The sequence below is a fragment of the Desmodus rotundus genome, chromosome 1 (assembly GCF_022682495.2).
Source record: "Desmodus rotundus isolate HL8 chromosome 1, HLdesRot8A.1, whole genome shotgun sequence".
Lineage (NCBI taxonomy): Eukaryota > Metazoa > Chordata > Mammalia > Chiroptera > Phyllostomidae > Desmodus > Desmodus rotundus.
Window position 1 is genome coordinate 132500516 of NC_071387.1, and position 16512 is coordinate 132517027.

The window sequence follows — 16512 nt, forward strand, 5'->3', positions numbered from 1 at the left end:
CGAAGTGAACAACTACCTGCCGTGACTACGTCCTTCTACTTGAATATGAACCGAAAACTGTGGTTGTCAGTTGAACACGGCTGCTTACTTTGCGTCACAGATTTGACAACATTCCCTTGTCTTCCTGTAAATGTACCTGGTTCTCCTTCTGGTACTTTCTTTCATACAGGTCCCTGTCAAGCAAAGCCCCCAGTCCCTCCCACAGAAACGGCAGAGGTTGTAGTCCATAAAACTCTCAACCAGCCAACTACCCCAAAATAAGCTTTATTGCAAGAAAAGTGTCATATTTGATACATAGACCTACAAAAACAAACAAGACCCAAAACCATAAGTTTTTCCTTGCAAACACTTGATTACAAATTTACAGGTTTTTTTTTTTTTTTTTTTTAGTTATTAAAACAAAACAAAACAAAAGAACCGCGAAGTGGATATAACTCATCTTTGGTCAGCACAGGTGTGAGAGGAAACCCGGAGCCTGCGTGTGCTTTGGCCATTTCACATACGGGGTCTGGTCACTGGTCCAGGGACAGGTTCTTGGGTTGAGAAGAACATGGACGTTCTCTTATTATAGCACATTCTGGTACAATATCTTTTTAAATGACTAAAGCAAACTAAACATCAATTCATTGTACAAACATCTTTCATACACAATAGGCTATGATAAAATGAGGCATATGGTGTATAACTACAGTATTAATGAAAATTCTAAAAAAAAATGGATTTAAAAAAAACAACATATATTCCTTGGCTGTACTGCATGATTTGTTTGCACATATGGCAATCCTGAAATAGCTTGAACATAATAAATGCACCATTAATCTAAGACAGCACCAAACACTACAGAATGCCAGGTGTTCCTTTTCAAAGGAACGGCAGTTCTTCAGCTGCCTACAGCACCACAAGTACGCAGCACGCCCTGGGTGAGAATGAGGTGTTGTGGGGAGCACGTGTGCTTCCGTGAGGTTATGAGAAGGAAATACAGTACGGTTTGGCCTGCAACGCTACTGGTCTCACAAGCAGTCAAGGTATTTTGCTACAGTGTTGTGCTTCTTCTTCGTCGCCTGGTGTGTCTGCTGATGTGGAATATCGTCACAATGAGCTGCTCTGGCTTTGATCTCCTTCGTAAAGGATCTAACGACATTTCTGTCTTTTAAATTATTGATTACACTGCCCATTCAGCTCTGTGAGGCTTTCTTTCTTTAAAATAATCAGATGTATACCAGTTGGACGACTGGCAGAAAACCAAAGGAAACATCTCTTGAATCTACTGAATTTTTAAAAAGCACCTCTAAAAGAAATAGCTCAAATTTATAAATCTAAAGAAAAACAAGTGAGTTTCCCTTTTTGTTTACATAGTTTGTTCATTTCTCCATATATTACTGCATTAAAAATAAATAAACATCTATATTTTTTTAATTAGCAACTATAGCAAAATACCCAAAGTGTTACAGACTGCTAACAGGAAAAAAAAAAGCTCACATTATTTTTGTGCATTTAGTGCCATATGCTGATCTCTTGAACATTTAGGTTTTTCTTTAATATATTTTAAAGTGAAGTTATATAAAAAATACAGTAACCACGGCTGCCTTTGTACTCAAATCTTTGGCCACACCAGAGTCTAAATTATCCCTCCCTGTGAGGGTCAACATTCTGAAGTCTGAGACAGGGAGGAAAAGAAACAAAAGTTGTCTTTTTTTCCTCTTTAAAATTAGTCATTGACTTTCAAAGGCTTCTGAAGGCTGGCTGTGCATGGATTTGAGCCTGGAACCCAGTCTGTTAGTGTTAATAGAGTTGAATCTGCAGCCTCATTCTGAGAGCCTCCCCGAGTTCCCCTAGGAGGTAGTCGTCCTCATTGCTGTCTTCCAGTTTCTTAAGCTCCTTCTTCTTGTAGAGAGGGATGCTCGTGATTTCCAGTGTGTACGTGCCGGGCACCAGCTTCCTCTTGGCTGTGTGCAAGTAGCTGAGCCCGTTCCTTTGGTGAATGCGGAAGATGCCGTCATCGTTCCCTTGGGAGATGACGTAGCGGACGTGGTTGTTGAGGGGCTGAATGGCAGGCATGAGTTCCAGAATGTGCTCCTTAGAGGCAAGGCCAGAGAGGTTGAACTTCATTCTCATGGGGCTGTCCATGTCGACGCTGTCCAGGCTGACCCGTTCAACCTGGAGAAAAAGCAGGAAACGATGTGGGAAGAGTTCTAACAGCACAAGGCGAGGACTCCAAAGGGACTGCAGCCACAGTGACAACCTATTGCTCCCCTTTTCTGCACTTTCCTTAAGGGTGGTTCATGTGCAGGAGGCGACTGTAACTTCCAGTCAGCCGTGAGAGAAGGTCAACTCCATAGCTCTTGTCCGGCAAATCTCTTGGCCTTAACCAGGTAAGGTTAGAGGGCTAGGCTTATAGACAGCATTCACATTTCAAGGGTTTTTTTTTGATGAGTTTATGAGCTATCATACTCATTAGTAATAAAAAAAAAGACAACAGAAAATGCAAATCTTTTTTTTTTTCCCCCCTGTAGTCAAAAGAAGTTCAGCTGTTATCCAGCAGTAGGGATTGTCCCCAGAGGAATCTGTACTTGGAAGGCCTGGCCTGATTTGCAAGGCCCACAAACCACAAGCGGCATGTGGGAGCGTGTTTGCTAAGAGCTATTAGTGCAGAGGGAGGAACCCGCAGAGTCCTTAGGGCTTGGGTCTGAACCAGCTTCGGTAAAAGCCAGTGCGGTAGGGACCAGACACACCAAGCCTCAGTCAGAGGGATGGGCGGTTTAAGGATGCTACTTCAGTAAGACGGGCAAAGCCAGCAAACAAAACAAAAAAACCAATGCTTTGATTGAGCACCTATTAAGTAAGAGCTTGGCTATAGTGGCCCAGAAGTGCCCATCAGTGTTCAGACAGACTCATATCCCAAGTACCAAAATGGACTTCCCAGACAGAATTTCTGTGTTTGTAGTTTGGAGTACTTGATGAACATTGCAATTGTTACATTTAAATCAGTTAGGTACCTTAGTCTACTTAAGGTAAATGTAACATTGGCCTAGTTATTGTTATAAAATAAAAGCACAGACCTTTTGGCTAGAAAAACATCTCCTTTTGCAGATAAAGTTTGAGGCCCAGGAAACTGAAGAAAGTTGCACAATTTGCACAGCCAAGTTGGCTGTGGACTGGTTCTTTGGTGGAGGAATTTCTCAGTGACATTAACTGAATAGGCGGCTGCTATCCGTGATCTTTGGGAAAATCATTAGCATCTCCAGCTATTACTCAGTGACATTCACTGAACATGTGCCAGGCACCATTCCAGGCACTTCACAGTATCAACTCAATTAATGCTCCCATCCCCCTTCAGCAGTAGGGGTTTTTATTCCCATTTTATAGGTGAAAAAGTTGAGGTAGAGAGAGGTTAGGTAAACGTGCCCCATGTAACATCGGTGACAAGTGGGGACAAGTGGGGAGGGCAGGGGACATATTCACAGTCAGGCAGTCTGCAGCCCACTCCTTTAACCTCTCTGCTGAAGGCCATTTATGACCAAGAAACGCCAGCAGCAGGCGATTCAGATCTTCAGTTCCATAAAAAATTCAAGTTATTTGGAGATAAAATTTTTATGGGAGGAACCCCTAACCTATAAATGTCACAGACTATAAGACTTAGTTGGCCAACCTACTGAAAAAGAAAATCAGCCTAGTTCACCACAGATATATAAAACAACTAGACTAATTCAAAATAATTTTTCTTGAATTATTTAAAAAAAAACCTATTTCCTAGGTGGACATCCTACTGCCTTTGGCATAAATCCAAAAATAAAACATACTATCTGAATCTGTGAATCAAAAGTCTTTCCTCCATCCTTGTGTCCTGAGCTGATAATCAACTAACTTTGACTGACTTGTCTCTGCCGTGTTGTGTCCATGCATGTAGCCATTGCATTTCAAGACAGTTCTCCTTCCCCAAGCCTGGAACCTACATAAAGGTTAACTGCAGAATACACACGACTCCACGAGGATAAAATCTTGTGACAAAACCAAGTGAGGTTTACTCACAGCAGGGGTTTCAGGCTCAAGGACACTTCTCTTCTGTCTGCCGTCTTTCTTAGAGTAGCCGTTGATTTTGCACTCGTAGCAGGCTTCCGGGGACAGGGCGTTCTCCTCATCCACCTCGGTATCCAGGGGCAGGTACTGCCCTTTATTAAATCCCATTCCGGAGACGCAGTGGCTATTTGCAACAGGAAGCAAGGTGGAGTTAGACTTTATCAGTAACTTTGACCACAGTTTTCCTGTGGTAGAGCAAAGACCTTTCAGAAATAAGAAACCAACAAAGCAAACTCTAAGCTCACAAACATAAAAACCTAAGAGTCTCTGTAACTCTTTTCTTCAACATTTCACACATGAGACTTCCCTCATTCTGAAAGACAAAATCCTGAGAGTGAGCTCTAGGCTTCCCCAATTTTATTTTCTATTAATACACTTTTTAAATTCAACTATACTTGGAATATAAAATTTTATTAGTGATGTTAGTTTCAGGTATGCAATATAGTGATGTCATTTTTACTCCTTACAATGTGATCACCCCACTAATTCTAGTAATCATCTGTCACCATACGAACTTATTACAATACTGTTGGTTATATTCCCCTTCACCTTTTTCACCACTCCCCCCATCTCCCTCCCCTCTACAACCATCCTTTGCTCTCTCTTTCCCTGAGTCTGTTTTTGTTTTGTTTTGTTTGTTTGCTTGTTTTAGATTTCACATGTAAATGAAAACATACAGTATTTGTCTTTCTCTGACTTATTTCACTTAACATAATACCCTTTAGGTTCACTTAACATAATTGCCATGTTGTTGCAAATGGCAATATTTCTTTCTTTTGTTTTAATCCTTGCCTGAGAGGGGAAGTGAGGGACAGAGAGGGAGAAGGAGAGAGAGAGAAAGAGTGAGAGGGAGAGAGTGAGGGAGAAAGAGAGAGAGAAACAACTGGTTCCTTCCTATATGCTCCCCAACTGGGGATTGAACCTGTAACCTATGTATGTGCCGTGACCTGGGATCAAACCCACAATCTTGCGGTGTACAAAGCAATGCTCCAACCAACTGAGCCACCCAGCCAGAGCTCATTCTTCTTTAGTGCTGCGTAATATTCCATTGCGCTATGTACCACATCTTTACCCATTCATCTATCAGTGGATACCTAGGTTGTTTCCATATCTTGGCTATTATAAATAATGCTGCAATGAGCACAGGAGTACATATAACTTTTCAGATTACTGTTTTCATTTCCTTCTGAGGCATCCCCAATTTCTAATCCTAAATAGACTAAAGCACTTTGTTGAGAACCTCCCTGCCTGGTTTCAGAAGCTGTAATCCCCCCGTGGCTAAGGCTGAGTGAGAGACCTTGGGACCATAAGCCACTAAGGAGACAAAGCTTATCTTCCTGGTAGGGATGCTGCCTCTGCCCCCTTTACTTCACCCTGCTTGGCTCTGGAGGATGACTGGTTAGCCAATGACAGGTAAGATTCCTCAAGGGAGGGACAACCTAAGACAGGCATGGTTGTGAAGGGGCCCTCAGGGAAGGACTTGGGGGGCTATAGAAAAAGGGGGTGATGGGCCCTCGCCCCTCGGCTTTGACATAGCCTGAGTCCTCATTCTGTTTGCAAGAAGTCTCCTAATCTCTTGGCTGCCTTACCTCCCCTCCCTGACTTAAGCCTGAAACAACAATGCCAGAGGTGGGTGCAGCCCTGTGCTGGAAAGGGCAGATTCCCTGGGGCGGATCAGGCCTAAGAAAGAATGCATAAAATCCTGTGAAACCTGCTTTGCTAATACCCTCAATTTAAATGATAAGGGTCCAAGCCTATGAAATGAGTTTGTTCCCCAAAGTTTTATGGCCCTTTAACTATCTGACCCTGACTCAGAACAAGCCCTCTTAGTTCTCTGAATGTTATCTATTGTTTGATCATTACTACCCGACAATGACTGATGAGCTTTATATATCTGCCCTGTATTCCTATGCAAATAAACCCAATAAAAGCCCATTGAGGAAAAGGCTCCTGGCCCTTCTCCTTTGAGAGCTCAGCCACCTTTCCTCCCCAAGCAGATCATGTCTTGGTAGACTTATTTTCATCTGTGGTGGCTGGGGGTCCCTGTGGGTGGAGCCCCCACCCCACAGCACTTGTGTGTAGTTAACTGGGGAAAGCAGAAGCACAGTATGAATTTCCAAGAGAATGCTAAGAGAAGTTCTGTTGCTCACAACAAAGCTCTCTGCTGTAGTGACTGAGATTTTGGAATTCCTATTTGGGTCAGTGAAAGAGTCAATGTGTTGGCTCTAAATGACCCATGTCTAGACAAAGCCTTCTGTTTCAAGCATTATTATGTAGCGATGGTGGACAGGTTAGTCCATCCCCCTCAGTGCCTGTCTCATACACTCCTTTCTGAGGAAGAGGAACCTGACTGACTCCTAAATTCCCACCTCCTGTGCTGCTTAGCACAGGCTGCCTTGATGGAAGGATGCAGGTGGACAGCACCTCAGCCCCAGTCGACAGGGGCCTGAGAGGCTGCACTTGGGAAAGTGTGATTGGCTGGAGGAAACGTAGCCCTGCAGAGCCAGCTCCCTCCTCTCCCTCCTGTGCTAAGCAGTGCCACACCGATGAGGCAGGTCTTCTCTGTGTAATAATGCAAGGCCAGATGAGCAAAGAGAGGGACAAACTCCTTCCTCAGGAACCACTGGGCAGGTGCCTGCCAAAATTCATAGAAAAACCTGGGGAGAAGCCATTTCCACTTGTACCTCACAACCCAGGTGTCCATGGCAACATGTGAGTTGCATTTTAAAGTATCTGTTACTCTCTGGCCTTGAGGGATCTGATGGAATCATTTTAGGTCTGTATGTGGGGCAAGAGAGTGATATTTGTGTGCAAGTTCAAGTCCTGTGCATAACCACAAAGGAAGTAATCTTGTAACATGGATATACTCCTAATGCCTTCTTGGTGCTTCTCCCTCCCATACCCTAAGTGATCATCGCTTTTGTCTCTTAGGCTTCTAATCACCATTCACTTCCCTGCAGGGCCAGGCCACCAGGCAGCCTGAACTCAGGGAGGGAAGGCTGACTTAGACCACGCCCTGTTGGACAACCTTTGCTTTCCCGTGTGCGGGCAGGCTGGTGGCTTACCCCTGTCCCACTCTGTAGTACCCTGGCGGGCAGCCGCAGAGGTAGCCCCCTTCCGTGTTGGAGCAGCCATAATTGCAAGGGTTCTTGGAGGAGGAGCACTCGTTCACGTCGTGACAGGCACTGGAGAACTGGTCAAAGGAGAACCCTGAGGGGCAGGCGCACTTGTAACTGCCCAGGGTGTTGTAGCAGGATGCAGAGCCGCAGGCGTTGGGATTGGAACACTCGTTCTCGTCTGGCAACACAAAGCGAGAAACTCTTTACAAGGGGAAGGCGGCAGTGACGTGAAGAGCCCGGGTCTCAAAGTCCCTATGATTTAAAAACCATTCAGTCCCATGGCTGATTTACAAAGCATATGAAAATAAAACATAAATAAAATGACAAAACCCAACAAATCCTCCTAAATTTTGCCTGTAAAAAACCTTGCCCAACAGTTTTATATACTGTCTGTCCTGTTTATGAATACATTGGCAGCCCTTCGGGACAAGTATTTGCAGTTTGCCTGCTGAATCACTCTTCTATTCTCTCAACTGATGGTCACTCAACAGCCTGCTCTCTCCGACAGACTCACGGAGACAGTAGGTTACCAGCTGCTAGAGGCTATGGGGAGGGGGTAATGGAGAATGACTACTCACGGGGAACTGATGGGGATGGAGATCGTTTTGGGGTTGCTGAAAACGTGGTGGTGGTGCTGGCTGCCCACTCTAGTGAGAACATACCAAAAACCTTTGAACAGCACACTTTAAAAAGGTGAACGTTATGGCATGTGAATTATATCTCAGTATAAAAAAGCCTACATCTATATTTGTATTTGTATCCATTCTCCCAGCAATTCCCAAAGCCTTCGTTATACTATTTATGGAGAAAATATATAAAAATCTAAATACCCTAAATGAAAATAATTGAAATAAACATTATTTATTTGGGTCTATTGAACTAACAATCAACTTTTAACTGCTTGAGGGCCCGTTTGGTGCAGACTGTGCCTTCTGAGAAGGTTCGCATCCAGCCATCAGCTGAGGCGGGCCTTCCTAGTTTAATGGCTAGCATGACACGTTATAAACACCTGAGAGCAGGATAATTATAGGTTATTTCTGCAGTTGCATTTATCGTTTTTACAAATGCAAAACCCAACTGTGCTTTTAAATCAGGAGATTACAGCTTTGCCCTTCACTGTCTGGTTGGCATACAGCATGTGGCTTGACGCCTTCGGGGTTTATGATAAATTCAAATTTCACCCTGGACACGAGTCGCTTCTGTTGTGTGGGAGATTCTTTCACATTTTTGTGACTCCAGTGGAGCGCAGTGTGTCTGTTCACTTAATGTATGACGAGTGGATGTTTCAGGCCATGTGGGTGTGCGCCTGGGACACGGCAGCTAGCGGGAAGTGCGGCATGGCCGGTTATGGAAGATGCAGGTGGCGTCTCAGGGAAGAGGCCTCTCAGACAGGAAATTAAACTCCATTAAGTAAAGCACAGAGGTTACTGAAAGGGTAGATGTTATTAGGCACATTTTTGTATCATGATTATAGTTTCAGAATTAAACTAGACTGCCAAATGTGGAATTCTTAGTCACCGGATATAAAACCTGGTATGATTATCTAATATGTACAAATTCTTAGCCTCCATTTCATGGGGAGAACGTATATATATAAATTCCTAATAACTAAGCTACCTATGACAAATATAACAGCTATTTTATTTCTATCGACAGAAGACTTGGAATTCTGCCACAAAGGCTCATCTGCTTTTACAATTAAATGTGACATTTATATGCACCATTTCTTTCCTAACAGAGAATTTAAATTAGGTTATAATTTCACAAAATGATCCTTCTATGAAAATAGTAGTAGACATTGTGTTAAGTAGAAAACTTACCAGGCAAAACCAATTAACTGAATACATTTCATTTTAACATACCAGTGACAAAAAATTTTAAAATATATAATATTTTTGGAAGCGCCATGACATATTTCATGTTTATATGCTATAAATGTACATCACAGTGTAATTTTATAGACACGTAATCTTTTACAATATGTTCTTGTGTGAGACATACTTTGAATTGACTCAAGCCTCACCATGCTATGTTTGAGTTATTTTCAAAAGCCATTGAAGCAACTGGAAATTACTAATACTAAATCACTTAAAAGTTTTATATATTAATACAATTTTTCTTCATATGCAAATGTTAGTAATATTCATTTATTTTCAATTTTGAATAATTATAATGCTTGCAAATATCGGAGAATGCTACCTACATCTGTATAACCTATGCACCAGAATGTGATAAATGTTCTGTGGTAACTGGCTGGGAACTTTCTGAAAGTATTCACTTGAATTGAAAGCTTTTTTCAGTATTAACACTTACAAAGGCCGTCATTTCCCTGAAACTGGAAGCAGTGCTGACAACATTAGCAGGCTGACAGCTTAGCAGCCCTGAAAGGATCTGACACACTGACTAGCGGTGTGTGCCTTCACTCGGAGCCCCACGCCAGTCTGTCCGGGACTTCGTTCTGCATCTCCCCTCAGTCTGAATGATGGCAGATACGACACACAGGGACAAATAAAAATGATGTGTGCTTTCTGATTTGCATTTTGTCATAATTCTTGGGTTTTTTGGTCTATTTTTTGCTAACTTGTTGCTTTTATTAGTTCATGATGGGTTGTTTAATTCTATTCCTACTATATATTTGAGTTAAAATTCCAACTGTGTTATGTAGATTCAAGGCAGGGAAATCAGCAATTTTATTAGAGACGAGCTGGGTTCCTCAACTCTGCCAAGAAAAATCTGGAATCTCTCAAATCTTACTCACTCAGGGATCTGCTGCTGAGAGGTGCCCATTCTAGCCGGGCAAGCTTAAAAACAAACACTTACAGTTGGGGATATCTGCTTGTGAGTCTTTAGTTTTGAACTCATCTTTGAAACCGTCTATCTTTCTGTTCACAGGGTCCCTCCCGATGAGAAGGCACACTGGCCTCTGGCTGTACTACAGCGTGAGATGTCCTGGGTGACTGCCTTGCTGAGGTGCCCACTCCAAGACCCCACAAAGGGTCTTGATTTTAAGTCAGACCACATTTAGTAGAAGCCTCTGTGGCTATTTTTGCATTACATGTCTATAGATAGAAACTTCAGGAAGCTTAAAAACTTAGAAGTTGAGTTGATACTCCATACATATTCCTATTGTACTTATGATTACCTTAAAAACAAGAACTATGTTAGCTGACACATGAAATATCAGAGGATCATTCTTTTGCATTTAGTTCCATAGAATTAAATAAGAAGTCCATTTCATTTACTAAATAAAGTGTTGGGTGTCATGTTTTATAAACAACACAATATAATAAAATAGTTTTAGACTCTCTTAGTAGCTGTCTAAAGTACCATTCTCTATATTCTGAACAGTGTACCTACAATTTGCATCTGTTTATGAATCAAGAAATCAGGGAATAGGACTTTTGCAACATTTTTTTTTCAGTGAAGAGAAAAAGTACACTTATAAAATTATCTTGATTGACAGTCTAATTCATCATTTTGACAATCCTTTAAAACTCTGTCCTTAAGCTCTTGATCATTAATAGTTTTTGCATTTCCCCCAAGAGTATGTATTCGTGGTGTGGCAAAGCACCTATCTTCGACCTGGCACACGGGCATAGTCCTAACTTTCAGAGCTGGTTTCCTCCTTTGAAATCTGTCTTGTTTTTTTTCTCAATTCCCCAAACTGTCATTTGAAATTTCTTGTGAGAAGACTACAAAGGATAAAATCTGATTAATTTATGCAGTAGATTGATCACAGTAAAATATCTGAAGTACATGTGAGGCAACTGAAATCACAACAGAAGCAGGAAGCACCCTGTCGTTTCTCTGCAAGACCACCGTCCTCCTTTCTGCTTGGTTACGCCAGCATCTAATGTCACAATGGGTTGGATGGTATGTCCACGAAGTACATTCAAAAGGGACCGAGGAGTCAGGTTACTGCTGGTTTCTCAGAGAGCGGTATTCTCTTTGATCAATTGCTCCTTAAAAAAGAGAATTTCCTTGACTATCATCAATCCAAGAAACAGAGCAGAGTGCCTGTCTGGAATTGCAACAGGATTTTCAACTGGAATTTTCAACAGAATTTGCTGTAACTAGGTACTATTTGTACCTTACAATACTTCACCTCCTTCATTACACCTGGGTGACTGTGCAGCTCAGATGGACGGTACTCGTTAAGTTGGCCCGAATTCCTTTAAATTTGTATGAGGGAGATAGATGAGTAAGCCTTCGATCTCAAATCTAAAGATACTAAATCACTGATAAAAAGCCCCTGACCTTGGCAAATGAAGATGATGATTCTTGACACCATCTTCAGAAACTTAAAATTACATCCAGTAGAAAGTTAAAATTGTAACTGTTCTCACTGAGTTACCCTTCAGGTAGTTAAAACCCTATTTCTCATTGTGAGTATTTTCAAACATATACAAGTATACAGAGTAATGTAATGGACCCCCACACACCATTCCTAAGCACTGTTTTTTAAGTTTTGGGATTCAAAGTCTACATTGAAACGTTAACCTTTATTATTTGTTCATTTCACTCAACGATACTTTACGGTGAGAAAAGCAGATGCTATGTGGGAAGTGAGCACTCACCGACACACTGATTCCACTGGTAATGCTGGATATACCCTTGAGGGCAGCCACACCTGTAGCCTCCCAGGATGTTCTGGCAGCCATGTTGGCACCTATGGTTTCCATCACATTCATCAACATCTGCAAAAACAAGCCAGCGAGATCTTTATGTGACCTTTTCCCACTATTCTTAAATACACTCCCAACACAGCCTGGGGAAACTATGATCAGGGGAACAAACAAATAAGACACTCAGAGAGGCTGTGATTTTTCCAAGTCACATGGTTATCAGTCAGTGGTGGCACAAAGAGTGCTTCTGAGATAAGATTTCATTCTTATACTGTCCACCAGACCATGCCATGCCAATGCTCTAAATAACATCTTAATTTCGGCAAGTCGACCACAGCTACCACAAATGTTGTGCATTTTGGATGGATCAACTTGCATATGGTCTGACTTATTCAATGAGTGATATAAACACATTTGCATTACACATTCTAGTAGATTGAAAAGCGATTGACATGTAATCCTCATTTTCAGGAAGATACAATCACTAGAGGAATACCTAAAAAGTGTAATTGTTTTACACATAAATTTTTTTTATTACCATTCAAGATTAATTAGAGGCAAATTTTAAGTATTTGAATGTTATTTTTAGACCTGCGGTGGTATTATTACACATATGGAATAATTTCTTTGTTCATACATGCATACACTTTTGGAATGACAATTGAGGCTTTGAAATCTATCCATAAAGAGTAAAATAAAATTGGCATGTCTGATGTGTATGTAACAAATTTATATGGCTAATTAATAAATGGTATCTTATGTGGAGAGTCACAAGCTGAACTTACACGTGGCAAGCAGCTGTATATTCAGAATACTTTCAAAGTCTCAATGACTTCAAATATAAAATATTAAAATAGAAAACTTTAAAATGATTTTTCTTGGTGGAAAATTAGATACATATAAAAGCACTACAATTTCTTTAAAAGATTTTATTTATTTGTTTTTAGAGAGAAAGGAAGGGAGGGAGAAAGAGAGGAAGAGAAACATTGATGTGAGAGAAAAACATTGATTGGTTGCCTCCTGCACGCACCCTGATAGGGGTCTGAACCCACAACCCAGGCTTGTGCCCTGACTGGGAAGCAGACTGGTGACCTGTTGCTTTGTGGGACGACCCGCAACCAACTGAGCCACATGGGTCAGGGCATAAAGATTACCTTGAAAACTTTGAATATATTTCTAGAATTCATAATCATATATTTATATGAATAAGTAAAGGGTGACTAAAATTAATAAAACAAATTGCAGTATTATATAAAATATAAAGGTGTTGTATATAGTCTCACAATCTGTGGTATAGGTATTTTGTAAAAGATATCAATCCTAATATATTTGTCTTACAATGGAAATACTGAAGAATCATAGGCAGATTTTCATTTTATTGCCACTTGAAACATTCCCTTGGACTTCATAGGAAATACCCACTAAAGGGAGACTGGAAGAATGCCCATTGTAGAAAAGAGAGTGAATCAAGAGTCCCAGACCAAATAACAGGAAAATAGCCATCCATGTTCCCTAGTGCTTTTGGTACATTTCTCCAGTTCTCCATGATAATTGGTTCTTTTTCTTACACTTAACTTGTACACATTTAGGTATCATGCAACAAAAGTCCTTTTTTCCCTGGTATACTTGTGCATTACTGTAAACCATATTAGATATAGGACTCTTTTTCAGTTCAATTCCTTTTTAGATCAATAATTGAGTAAACCACTCAGTTACCTTAAAAGCCAATTCATACTCCCCAAATTTTTCTTTCATTATATCACAGTTTTTCTCTGCCCCCAAAATAATATATGAAAACTTGTGAACAAAAATTAATTTCTGGATTTTAATTTTTTAAATACTTTTTTCTTCTTTTGAGATGATCAAACTTTCTCATTTATTGGCTTGGAAGTAAAAATAAAATAATGTACTGTATTAGATTAAGGATTTTTGAGCAAATTAACTCACCTTCACAGTTGAGTCCAGTGGCATCAAGTGAGAACCCTCTCTGGCATTCACAGCTGAAACTCCCAGGGGTGTTTTGACAGATGCCTTTTGCTCCACAAAGGGAAGGCTGAGACCCACATTCGTTGTTGTCTAGCAAAGCATGAAGGAGGAGGGGATCAAGCCTCCCAATTACTACATGACCCAAATTCCACTACACAAAGTAAAAAGTGAAATACGAAGGCCTAAGTTTCACGAAGTGAAACAGCATTTTAGGGAAATGTATGCCAGGGTTCACTGTCATGTTAAAGGCAAAAGTGGTAAGAAAACGTGTATTTCAAGAGATGTGAAATCAGAGCATATTTTGGGTTGACTGAGGACATGGTTTTTCATAATGCAACTGAAGGTCCATTAACATATGTGCCTTTTAATAGGAAAAAACCAGCGTGTTCATTAGCACGGTCTAAATATCAGTGAACCTTTAATCACATTCATGTGAGCACATATGGTTACATTTAGAATGCAATATAAAGGCACTGCTTGGAATACACCTACTGTGTGTGTGCTCAGACTACACAGGACTTTTTTCTCTTTAAGTGTTGTTCCTGAGGGGAAAAATATATTATAAGGCAACATTTTTAGACCATTAATTATGAAGGATTGGTTCTAACTACAAGTACTGAGACATTATTCTACCATTTTAAGTACAAGTTTTATACATCTATCAAAAGTTCATAAAATTTCCCATTTGTAGTTTTGTCTTACCAATACACGCAGTGTGATGCTGTGTGAAACCCGGTGGGCATTTACAGGTGAAACCTCCCAGGGTGTTGACACAGAGGAACTGGCAATTGTGTTGTTTGGTTTGACATTCGTCGAGGTCTGAAATGAGAGAGAAGCCCTCGCAAACCAGAGCAGTGTTATCTGGCTGCGCATCTTCTGTCATGGAGCCACAGGAGATGTGTATTTTTCTACTGGAAATATTTTGTCCTTATTTTTGCTGGAAGCTTTATAGACTTCAACATACATATGGCAAGCAGTTTCTTTTTACATACTTGAGCAGCATAAATATTACGAGCTACTATAATAGGATACCAAAGGTGATAAATAACACAAAGTTTTCTTAAAGACATTGAATGAATGAATAACTGCGGTTTCCATGAACTGTTCTCAAAGTTAATACCCAAAGGTCATAATTTTTGCATTTAATGCCCAGGTTAGTGCATGGCTGGTCACTTATTCCTATTAAAGGAGGGGATTAAATAAAAATAACACAGAATGTGGAAACTGATGAAGGTTTTAACATAAACACTGAGTCAGGTTCTCAGGATCCACATGAAAAAGACATCGTTAGTACCAGAGAAAGCAAAACACAGCATCTGTGATTCTAGTCATAAATGGAATTAATATTTGGACTAGTATAGTCCAAATATTCTGGACTAACAGAAAACTCAAAATGGGATTTTGGTTAGTACCTTAAGATGTGAAAATATATTTAAATGTATTTACAAAGGAATATAAGATGTAAATAAACAAGACTACTCATTACTTTAAAGCTTAAAAACACAACTTTAGTTGCACTCATTTATAAACAATGTGGAAAATTAAATTGATCCATAATGGTTCACTGAATAGGTATAAGAAAATAGTACTGCTTGCTATTTTATTTATTTATTTTTATTTCTTGGAAATATAGCTTCATTTTCTTGAGAATAATCTGGATTTCAAAAATTTAGACAGGAATTTTCTCAGTCCATTAATTTTATACCGATAAGATTTAATATAAAATTGAATATATAAGTATAATACTAGAGCTATTTTAATTATTTAATTTAGTTTTAAAGTTATTTTTAATACTACCTAAGCAAAAAACTTAAATTTACCAATTCATTTTCAGTCTCTGGAAGTAACTGTGTAATAAATATAGATTGCATAAATGAAATCTCAGATAAGAAGCAAAAAAAATCTTATTTTAGTTATTTGTCTATCTCTTCACCAAAATTAATTTGTTTTATTTAATTTTATTTATTTTTAAATTTGTTTTGCTCTAAGAAGTGAACCTGGGTTTTATTCCCCCTGCCTCCTACCCCGTGTCCTGTATTAGAATTTCTATGAGTAATACAATGGTCACTACAGGGGTAAGCTTTGATGAAGGAGGTGTAATCCCTGATTAGCTACACATGAAACTAAAAGAAGAGAGATCGACAAGGGTCACAAATGTCAGCCTCTGCACTCACCTTTGCACGTCTTCCCATCTTCTTGCAGGACATATCCCCGCGGGCATGAACACTGGTAACTCCCCTCACTGTTCTTGCAGATGAAATTGCAAGGTTTCGGGGACTGGGAACATTCATCGAGATCTAAGAAAAAGCGATGTGAAGATTAAATTCTTGGTTAAAAGGAACAACCAGCTTCTCTCCTCCCTCCATATTCTACTTCATTCTTTTAGCTTTTCCTTTTCAACTTCGAATGGAAACAGCCAGAGAGATATGAAGCACTGAACAATTTTCACTCAAGCACATACTGATTTACATTGTAGATCAACCTATGGACCTTGGACAAATACAGTATCTCAATCGTTGACTGGGCTCAAAAAAGTCCACTCAATTCTTCAGATTAATGTACTTTGCTTTACAATTTGGAGACCATAAACTTAAAAGGTTTTATTTCACTTTATTTTATGTTAATTTTGACATGTCGATGTAGCAGAATTTCTCTTAAACTCTCTAGGCTGCCACTCCCCTAAGTATCTTGTGGGGTCATGGACT

The 16512-nt window shown here is 40.0% G+C and overlaps 1 protein-coding gene across 1 annotated transcript in view; it reads right to left on the bottom strand.

Moving 5' to 3' along the window:
* Nucleotides 1–424: 424 nt before the first annotated feature.
* FBN2 (fibrillin 2) overlaps nt 425–16512 on the bottom strand; it is a 251867-nt gene continuing 235779 nt past the window's right edge. The window contains exons 59-65 of the mRNA XM_024571456.3: nt 15982–16104; nt 14510–14626; nt 13769–13897; nt 11774–11893; nt 7143–7374; nt 4030–4201; nt 425–2157 (exon numbers count right to left, since the gene is read on the bottom strand). Of these exons, the coding sequence (XP_024427224.2) occupies nt 1783–2157; nt 4030–4201; nt 7143–7374; nt 11774–11893; nt 13769–13897; nt 14510–14626; nt 15982–16104 (1268 nt within the window). The 3' untranslated portion in view covers nt 425–1782. The remainder of the gene's footprint in view (nt 2158–4029; nt 4202–7142; nt 7375–11773; nt 11894–13768; nt 13898–14509; nt 14627–15981; nt 16105–16512) is intronic.